The sequence below is a fragment of the Lycorma delicatula genome, chromosome 2, assembly GCF_047948215.1.
Source record: "Lycorma delicatula isolate Av1 chromosome 2, ASM4794821v1, whole genome shotgun sequence".
NCBI classification, from domain to species: Eukaryota; Metazoa; Arthropoda; class Insecta; order Hemiptera; family Fulgoridae; genus Lycorma; species Lycorma delicatula.
Window position 1 is genome coordinate 152,917,839 of NC_134456.1, and position 11,323 is coordinate 152,929,161.

At 26.9% G+C, this 11,323-nt stretch overlaps 1 protein-coding gene across 1 annotated transcript in view; it reads left to right on the forward strand.

The window, feature by feature from the left end:
- The window catches only part of mdy (diacylglycerol O-acyltransferase), a 94,047-nt gene extending 87,545 nt beyond the window's left edge, over positions 1 to 6,502 (forward strand). The window contains exons 11-12 of the mRNA XM_075356507.1: positions 1,579 to 1,729; positions 5,947 to 6,502. Of these exons, the coding sequence (XP_075212622.1) occupies positions 1,579 to 1,729; positions 5,947 to 6,123 (328 nt within the window). The 3' untranslated portion in view covers positions 6,124 to 6,502. The remainder of the gene's footprint in view (positions 1 to 1,578; positions 1,730 to 5,946) is intronic.
- The last annotated feature ends 4,821 nt before the right edge of the window (positions 6,503 to 11,323 follow it).

Here is an 11,323-nt window from a genome sequence, read left to right on the forward strand (position 1 = left end):
TTTAAAAGTTGTTCTCAAAATTAAAATATTTTGTTTGATATAGAACCTCAAACTAACTTAAAGTCCTAGTCCAGTTGGATAGAGGTTGCTTAAGACGGTCCTGTTTATTCATTAATAAACATGTTCTACCACTGCAGCAGGCATGATTGATCATTAGCATACTGAGCATGGAGGCACATGTGTGACCCTGATCTGCTTTGAGGTGACAAACAATGTGGAATCATTAGTCTCTAAAATTAGGAAAACACATTATTCTTTATTCTGAAGTCTTTGAGTGAATGTACTTCATTTTTGAGCCTTTATTTTTAGTTGTAGACTTTTTAGTTTAATTGGGAAAGTTCTAGTATTCATTGAAGAAGTACAGAACTGGTTAATTTCTTCAGGAAATATAAAAGTGCCAAGTGCCTTTAGTGTCACAATAAACTTTATGACTAGTATCTTTTGGGAGCCCTTTTCCTGTTTTCCTTCCATAATAAATAAATGGTACTTAATTAATTATCTGGATGTTATGTATATGAACATTTTTAATGTTGTCATTTATAAATAATGTGTGTGCATACCTTGGAAAAATGTAATTGTTGGTAGTCAGAAATTTGCACTTCCTTGAATAATTAATTAGAATCTGTCATTAATATATTGTCACATAAATTTAGCAAGTAAAAGTGAATGAAGTATCTAGCTGTGACTTAATGATTCTTATTTTGTCACTCAATCTTTACCACTACCTTTCAATTGTTTGCCTTGCGCTTCACTATTCAGACCTACAAATGATTAAGTGAAGTTTTTGAATTCTTTCCACTGAAGAGGTCTTCGGTTTGATAGATAAGTGATGAATCGATGTAGGTGGTCAATTTGCCTTGTTCATGGGATTTTATTTTTCATTTAACATAGGATCCTGGAACCTGCCTGACATTTGGATTAGGAATCATTGTGTTTCACTGAAATTTTCTCACTAAAACAGCAGAGCACTGGTGGCACTTTGCTATTATTTTTCTCCTTGCATAAAAATACATTCATCAAACTCAACAATTTTACCATCCCTTCCAATTCATCAAACTCCAATATTATTTTGTGATAATAATTTATAAGAATTTTTACATGTAAACATTTCTAGTTATTATTACTACTAATGATATAAGAGCACTGCAAGCGTGCCGTACACTTCTACTATTTTAAGGATGGTTATACATTTTTGTATTAATGATTGTTAACAAGAGGGATTTTAGATGTTAGCAAGATGTTAATTGTTAACAAGAAGGATCAATATTCTCTATTGTTATTGATCGATTTCATTACATATTTTTTCTATATTATTACCACTTAAGAGTTAAGTGTTTCACTATAAACAATAATTTTTTTTAGCATTTAAGAGCCTTACTATACCAGATGATTCTCAATTTCACGAACATAATAAAAATATTTTATATTTGTTTAATTTTTTAATGTGAATATACATTTCTGAATTATATAAATAGTTTTAACTTTATTGATAAAATTATTTTTTTTTTCTTATTGTGTCATGCTTTCTAAATTATTTTAAAATGTTAATGATTTCTTAAACATGAATTTTTTTTCTAGACATCTCTACATACCATTGGTTGAATTAGGCTACAGTAAAACAGTGGCAAGTGTTGTAGTGTTTTTCGTAAGTGCATTCTTCCATGAATATCTTGTAAGCGTACCTCTTCGTACTTTTAAGATTTGGGCTTTCTTAGGAATGATGGGACAGGTAAATATATATTTTGTTTTCTATTTTTAAAGTATCATAAAACTGTAAAGTCTTGATAAATAACTGATATAGTTAGTAAATAAATATTTTATTCTGATCGATTCATAACAGCACATTACTTATATACAGAGCGGTCCTAAAAAAAGAACTTGCCTTGAGAGATCAAGGAAAACTGATAAACCCTCGATGAAAGAATTGAGGTTCGTTCATTAATTAAACAAACAGATAGATTGCAACAGTGTAAGGACTATTTAATAGAATAAATTGAAACTTTCTGATGTTCAAATTGACATTCCTGACATAGAAAATAACAAATGTTCAAAATTCAAAATAATTTCTATTATATAACTTTTTTTGTTTATTTCAAAATGCTTGAAACTTATACCATGGAAGAACAGCACACTGTGGTAAATTCACTATTTTCTAACTGTGTGTAACAGATCAAAATTCACTTGTCAATGTTAAAACAGTATGATGTAAAATGTATTAACCATGTAAATTTTTGTAATGGATTAAACTATTTAAATTAGGCAGAAACAAGTGTCATTGATTTCCATTGTAGCAGATGACTGGTTTTGACTGACAGTTTGCAAAATCACATTATTTAATCTTATTTACAAGAACAAATGTATAAAAATTGGAAAAATTTCTGAAATTTGTAGTGCAAGTATAGGCACTTTCTATCCCATTATCCATGATAAACTGAAATACCTCAAAACATTTCAAGATAGGTTCCGAGACAGTTGACCGAATTCATAGATACTTGAATTCACATTTGTATGTAGCTTAGAAAGTGGTTTTTACCAGAAGTAATGTTTATTGTGATTGCATAATAACGTTTGGTGAAACTTGGATTTATTGTTTTGAGCCAAAATAAAAACCTCAGAGTATGAAATGAAAACATCTGAGTTTATTGCAAGGAAAAATCAAACCTACGTATTCCCCAGTAAAGAGTTGCTAATGATGTTTTGTATCTATAAAGCACAAGTTATTGTGATAATTTTGAAGAACAGTGTATAATCAACAATTACTATCATGACCGCTAGGAAATAAAGTGAAACCTACAATAAGGAGGAAACATTCCAGTTTTCTCTCAAAAGGCATAATTATTCTTCATGATAATACCCACCCTATATATATCACTCATAAGACACAGGAAGTTTATTTAAAACAACTTTGGGTCGGGAGGTTTTGCCACAAAGGTGAACACTATTGGAATAAGAAAGTTCACATAAGGATGGAACAAGTGCTTAAATTTAGCCATTGATTATGTTGAAAAGTAGCATTAGTTTTATTATTATTGAATGATCTTGTAATTATAAATTAAAAAAATAGTTGTAATTAAAGCCATAAAATAATATTAAGGTAAATATGAGGATTATAAGTATAAAAATAAGTAGAAAATAACTGAGAATTTTTTAATGGAAATTATTTGCTTATATATTTTATGTGTGCAATGAACAGGATTCAAATAATTCTGCATTTAAAAATTTTTTTAGTAATATTTTTTCTGCAAAGAAACTGTTTAATTGTAATTTAATAAATTGGTCGGAGGATCTTTTATTTTAAATGGTTCACTAATTTTATTAAAAAAAGAGGTGTATATAAGGACCTTTCTTGTAGGCTGAAGTATTTTGTAGCGTTACACAAAATAGTAATGACACTAAAAAAAAATAAACACTATTTTGTTGTGGAGAACTTAGTTAAGTAGCAGAAGTAAGGAGTTAAGTCTTAGAGAGGATGAGTGATTTAGTCTCGCATAACCTGCATCCATATTATAAACATTTTCTAAATTAGAAGAAATAAATCATTATAATGTTATAATTGATTCGTTAGTTTTAGTTAAATTAGTTTAAATTCTATTATGGTTCAAGATAAGATATTTAACATTTTTTATCTGATCGTAAGCAAATGTTACATGCATTACTTTAACAAGAGTGTCAGTACAGAGATTTAGCCCCATGAGATGAACTTGATGTATTTCTTCTAAATATTTATCATAATAAGATACATAAGAACCTTATTACAGATTTCTGTAGGCTTGCTTATATCTAGTTATATGTTATATCTGACTGATTTATTTGTAATAGTAATTTGGGACTTGTGTAATTTTCTCAATGTAGCTTGGTTTTCATAACTCCTGTTTTGTCTTTGTTTCACTGTCATAATTTTTAAAAATGCATAATAAAACATAAATACATTAAAATAAAATTTGTAAAAGTTGTATTATTAACATCACCCTGATAATTATTTTCAATCAAATTCACTGAGATTTTTCATTGCAATTAAGTCCAAAGTCATTTACTGGCTAAATTAAAATCATTAAAGTATTATGAGTAGTAATTTTTTTTTAAATTTTTTATATTGCGGAATAATTATTTTCAGTAGTTAACCTATGTGTGTATTTTTAGGTTTTCACTTTTCTGTCTATAGCTGTATTGCTGCTGTTGTAGCAGTATAGCTGTAAAGGAAAAATTTAGTGACTGACCAAATTTTAGGCATCACCATTTTTGCACTTGTCAGCGTTTCAGACTTCCTTATTCCAAAAAAACACAAAAAGATTATTAAAAATCTTCAGTAGATGATGTATGCTTCTTGACCTGTATTTGTTTATATCACTGTACTAGCTTAACATTAATTGATTGAAAATTGCTCAGTAAATTTCTATATATGAGGCAGTGATGGAATTAAATGTTGGACAACATTAACAAAAGAGGGAACAATAGTTTTAGTCTTCGTCACTTTTAATTTTTGACTTTTTGTATAGTGCTCATTGGAAATTGAGTTTTATTACAATAAAAGTACTTAAGTTATTTGAAATTCAATACTTTTAAATTTGGGGAATATACAACATTGTTTTTGAAGAGTTTTGTTTTGCATCTTGAAAACTTGTTGACCAAAAAATTTGAAATTTGGCTGTATATTTTCCAGCTTTGGGCTGATTTTCAACCCCATTGGACAGGGAGACATCTTGCTAACATATTTTTCCCTGATATAGCTTTACATAATGTCCTGAAAGGTGTTGCCCAAAGGACTGATTCAGGACATCAAAGTAGCAGAAAGTGTTTATATGGACAAAAAATCCAGTCATTTCATTCTACCTCTCTCTGCTATTTTGTGTTGTTGTTTTTTTTCTTTTCAGTGAAATTGTACATCTTAAGAGTAGATTGAAATATTTTAATAAAATTTGGTATACATGTACCCAACATCTTCTACATTATAAATAAGTTTGAAAATTCCAAACTGGTTGTTATTAAAATTTTTGAATCATTAATAGCTTTATAAATATTAGATTTATTGACTAATTATTTTTCATTGGATAAAAATTTTTAAGCTTTTATTTTTAACAAAATGACACCTCATTTGTTCAAATCAGTTGATAAACAGGTGAGATATTGCTGAAATTGTTTAAGTGGATAGCAAAAATTATGTATGATGGCAGGCATAAAATAGTAGGATACACATTTCTCATTTTATTAGTTTTCTTCTAATATCATTAAACAGATTTTATGTTAAGGTGTGAAGTTTAATTGAAATGTTTTTTTATGAGGTAATTGTACTTTGTTATTATTTTTAACATAATTAAGGGTTGCTATAATTGGTGCCCTTTACTGAAATACTGTCAAAACCTCTAGGAACACTCTGTAGGAACCTATTCTAGTCATTGGTATATTTAAAATAAAAATTTGTCAAAATTGAAGCCAGGAAAATTTTTCAACCCTGACAGTATTTTCCTGTTTAAATCTGATTAGCGAACTGATTTTAACAAGTTAATATAAGAAAGATATAACTTTTATTTTAATTCATTCTCTAATTTTTAAGAAGGATTTTTCAAAGGTAGCTACATCATCATTCTTTTTGTAAATAATAAGATAATCCCTTTAAAAAAAATAATAATGTTGTTAAAATGAATAATTTTTTTGGTTATTGTAATTTAAATTCAGTTTTAATAAAAAATTAAATATTTCTTTTTTATAGGTTTGTAACAATTAAGTTTATTACTCTTTTTTTTAATAACTGATGATGTCACCTGCATTGAATTATGTTTCTTAATTATATTTTTAAAGATTTCTTAGTACATTTGTTGTGTTTTGACAATAGAATTTAAAATTTTTATTTATGATGATCGATTGAAAAATAAATTTTTATTATTATATTTGTAATTTATTTCATGAAGAATTATTTAATTGTTGTTTATTTACTTATTGTTTTTGAAGATTCCATTGTCTGTATTTTGCCGATGGATTGAAGTTCATTTTGGACCTCGTTGGGGAAACATTATCGTATGGTCTTCGTTGATCCTTGGACAACCTCTTTGTATAATGATGTACTACCACGATTATGTAATAACACATTTTGGAGAAGCTCTTATTGAACGTTATGGTCAAGTATAAAATAGCATTTATTCGCATACAGGTTTACTTATATCTAATTGTAGTCATATTTTAGTTTTAGTTAAAAAATAGTTTTTGTAAGATGGGGCATATTGTCTCATTTATTTTTTTTATTGCATTTAAAATCAAATTATGAGCAAAATATTTTTTCCATAGTTGTAAAATAAAAGTAATATATATATATTAGATATTAATGATTAAATCTTTAAATATTAGTTGTTAAATGCCATTTAAAATTAGGTTATGTATATATTTATATATGCATAAATAATACATAAAAATTTTATGGATGGCTTGTTACTGATGTTTTTAACATCACCCCTTAGCAGTAATTAAAGTGTCTTGTTAATTATATTATATAGTTTATAAATAAATATTTATATATTATTTTTTTGTATAGAATATTTTAAATTTTTAATGGATGATATTTTATCAAGTACTTACATTATTTATTGTATACATATGTAGGTTTACAGTTTCATTAGAGGTGCAAGACTTAATTGTCTACATTAAACAGAGTATTTTTAGATAAATACAATTTTACATAATTATACAGTAGATTTGATAAGTGTTTTTATATTTAATCATTTTTATGTACGACAGGTATGTTTATAAATATGTTGGTAAATGATTTCTTACCTAAATTTATAATAAGTTAGTTAGCAAGGTTATTTGTAACATGAGCTCATTTAAGAAACAGCTCCTTAATTAGTTGATTGAATTTTGTTCAGGTAATAATAATAATAATAATAGGTATTTGTAGTGGAATTTAATTTGCTTATAGCTTAGTTCAATTAAAGTTGCCGCTAGCCTCTACAAAAATATTTGCTACTGTTATCTCAGAAAAAAGCAAAAAAAAAAGTAAACTAATTAATAATCCTTCTTTAGTTTAAATTAATTTATACATGGGTTTTGCATAAGAGCGGGCATATTTAAATAGATTTTTAATGAATTATGAGCTTATTTTTGTATTTACACAGCCATCGAAATGCTAAAAATGTGTGCCATTCATCATTATTTTATGTAAAAGTGATGTTTTAATAATAAAATTTTGCAGATGATGATTATTTATGAATATGCTAGTATTTTCAAAGGTAGTTTTTCTATAATTCACTGAAAATTGAAGATTCATCATCTTTACAAAGATTGTTTAATCTCTTTATGAATATTAACATTCTAGTCATTAATATGCTGTGAAGAGAATGAGATAACACTTGGCTTTTAAAAATCCTGTTAAAAAGAAATTATAAATTAAAATCATATTGTTTTTCGAAAACATGATGCGTTTTCCAAACTCTTCCATTAATCATGTTTTTCCACTTTCTGGATGACTTGAATCTGGTAAGAATGAAAATATAAATTTATCATCAATAATCTTTCCAAAGTATGATGAGACAAACATAATAACATAGCATAATGTCTCACTATATAGTATACTATGAATTCTGAGTGAATGAGGTTTTAAGTGCTTCAACAGTTGCTGGTCAAATATTTTTTATTGGATTTGAATACTACTCAAAATTGAATCCATTGATCAATTTTCAACCTGTCTTTTACAGCATGAGCTGATGAAACTGAATTATGGTGCCATTGAAAATAAAAATACAGCTCTTGCTGTGTAGTTTCAATACAGGAATAATTGCTGTTTTTATAAAAAAAATTTATTACAAAACTATAACTATTGCAAATTTTAACACTATTAAAATTTATTGGAGAGTGGAAGTGATATAATAATTCTGCTTATTTAAAATATAACTTTGGCAATATGGCATGTACAATTAAAATCCTCCATTTCTGTATGCCATCCCAAACTGTACCATGCAGTATAATTGCAAATAATTTTTAAGCCATGGAAATGTAGTCATAATAATCTGTAGAAAGTGAATCGTATATATTTTTAATCTGATTTAAAGAGCTAACAGAGAGGAAGGGTTGTTGTGCTCTATAATTAACTTTGTTTTTATAATTGATATTTTAATTCATTCTCTTACCTATTATCCTTGCTAAACTAGTCAGTGTTCCAAATTAATTATATATATATATATATATATATATATATATATATATATATTAATTCATATATACTTATTATTTTCAGTTCTAATCTAATTATGATTTTCTTATATCTTAAAAAATAATTCTTCATTATGTTGTGTTCATATCAGTGTACCCCTTTTTATGTTTGTTCATATATAAGTGTATACTCTATGTAATGTATGTGTTGTAATACACCTGTATTACAGCTGATAGTAATTTTTATATATTTTTTTTAAGTACCTAAATATAATCAGGGAAGTGTGTCATTACTTACCTTATAGTAGTTCTTTACTAGTTCTAAACTGCATCAACTGAACAACTAAAATAGTTACATAATAAATTAAAATTTAGTAATTTTTCACACTGTTGTATTAAATGGGGTTTATACATGATTAAAATGGGTTTTTATACATTTATATCTAGTACTTCACATTTAGGAGTTCAGGATTGGTAAAATACTAAAAAACTGAATTTTTTTAATGAGAAGGGTAATTGTTTATTATCTTTAACTCAACATTTGAAATATAAAAATAATTATGTGCCTTGAAATAAATGGATAAGTTTCTGTACTTTTATTTTACTAAAGAAAAAATTTCTGCCATTTTTCTTTTACTAAAACAATATTTTCTACACTTAAACAATATGAAAAACAGAATTTTTTATATTTATATTTGTTAGCATTGCTGTAATTTTTTGATTTATTTTTAAATAATAAAGTTTTAAAGTAAAGTAGATAATTCTTCATTAGTGTTCAAATAGGGTGTGAATCAAGTTCAAACTTTGATCGATCGTATTAGGTGTATGTAGGTGTTTGAGTCCAACTTGAAGGTTCCAAAGTGTTTCTTGTTGCATGATCAAGTTAGAATCTTGAAAGTAAAGAATAATATAGTTGATATTAAATAAGGCAAAAACATGATCTTAGTGTAAAAAATTATTCTATTTAGATGGGTTTTATGAATTGTGGAAGAGTCTTTTCGGAAAGCATATGGGGAGTTGTAGAAATGATCAGTCTGTTGCTTGATAGTTATGTGATAATCACAGAAAACCACTGTTGTGTAGAATTTGTACTGCATTTAATCTGCACTAGTCAATGTTAATCGTAAGAAATATTGTATGTATGTATGAGTGTGATAATGATAAAAAAAGCAGTATAAATCTATTCATTTCTGTCATATTTTTCTAGACATATATTTTGATAACATTTTTGTGTTTTGGATATAATTATTATTAGACAGAGGCAGGTTTTTTTATTTTTCAAAGCAAATAAATGTAGCAAAACAGTTTGTTTACAGCAGGATACTTCATACGGTGGGTGACATAAGTAAAGACATAATATGGTAATTGTAATTTTAATTAATTATTGAAGTTTAATTTATGTTAAGAAAATTTTAAATAATATATCTTATTTTTGTATTTAACAAAGTGATAGATTGGTAGTTTAGATTAAATATTTATTTTTGGCATTAAAAATTGTTTATGCTAGTTAAAATAAATTATGTGTTTTGGTCTTTGTTGTATGTAGCCTCAACAGTAATTAAAGGTTTTCAGGCTTGAGTTATAGTGGTGCAGGTGCAGTCATAGTTTTTATGCAAAATGGCTAGTAGTGCATACATTGCAGGAGGAAGCTGACAGATTTATTTTCTCATTTGAATTAAGATGAATTAATACATGGAATTGTAATTTTTTATTTTATATGTAAATATTTTAATTATTTGGCTGATAATGTAGTTAATGATCTGCTACAGTGCTGCTCTGAGATAAATGTAACGTATTATCACTTACTTAACGGAATAGGGTGTAGTAGAAATTTCAGTACTTTCCTGTTATTTGGCCCCATTCTGTTTTTGTTTAATTTTTCATATTCTTTTATTTGTTTTTTTACTTAACTGAGTTTTGAATTTCCTGTCAAACCAAACACAATTCTTGTAGATCATACCAGCTAATAAAGATAAAAAACTTGCCCTCATTTAACTGGAGGCATTTTATTTTCTACCATTCACAATTACTACAACAAAACTAACTAACTGCATTGTAGCATTTAAATTGAACTTTTTTTATGTTTAGCCATTCTGAGAGCCAGATTAATGAAATCTGTTGAAAATCTTTTTAAAAAGTGTCTTATGGGAACCATTGATAAAAAATAAATTTGGCTAGGCATGACTCCATGTAGGTCTTAGTACTTCTTGTCAGTATCCCTAGTGTTTCTTATTTCTTCTTTTAACAAATCATCACTGTCTTTCTGTATGCTGATGGAAAACAATAAGTAAAGTAATGAAATTATACCAGTGCTTGTCATCCAGATGCTTATATCTAGCCACCTGAATTTCTCAGAATAGTAACTACTTTAACAGTCTTTTATTATACTAGAATCTGGCTTAATACTATTGTGGATAACCACTAACAGGATTCTTGCTGATAGATTTGGCACTTGTATGATAAAATTTTGTTTAGTTCTACATAGACCATCAAAAATCCACTATTATGAAAGATGACGACTGACTGCCTTCATTATATTTACAGCATGTAAATAAATTCTCATCTTCTTAATAAACTCTCAACAACAATTTTGTTGTTATGATAAACCGAACACACTAATCTCACGCACATATATTAATCTATCAACTACAGCATTTTTATTCGACAGGTTTATTTCAGAACAGATACAAAATCAAAGCAGCAGATTGTTGTTTACATCAACAAAGAATAACCATTAACCATTAACCATGGCTATCCTCCAACCAGTCTCTGACATGTACTTTTAATGTTTGATGGCAACCACTTCTGCAACACTTCCATTTGATACCATCATTGAAATACAATTTCATTTTGACATTATCAAAAGATAACTTACCACATTTCTGAAAAAGTTCAGCAACTGCTTCTGCTGATGTTTGAACATCAGTAGATCAAACAAACTTAAATTCATTGTTCATAGGGAATTACTATTGAACACTGCTAAATGTATGGGAATATATTAGGTTGATTTAATAACTTGTAGAATAAATAAATAAGATAATTACAAGCCAACAGTAACATAAAGATGTTGATTATTGATAAAAAGAGTATAAAGAACTGAATTTAACTGTAATACTGAAAAATAGAGTTAAAAAAAGTAATATAAATTTAGGAAAATAAATTTATTATAGAATAAACTAAAAATTAA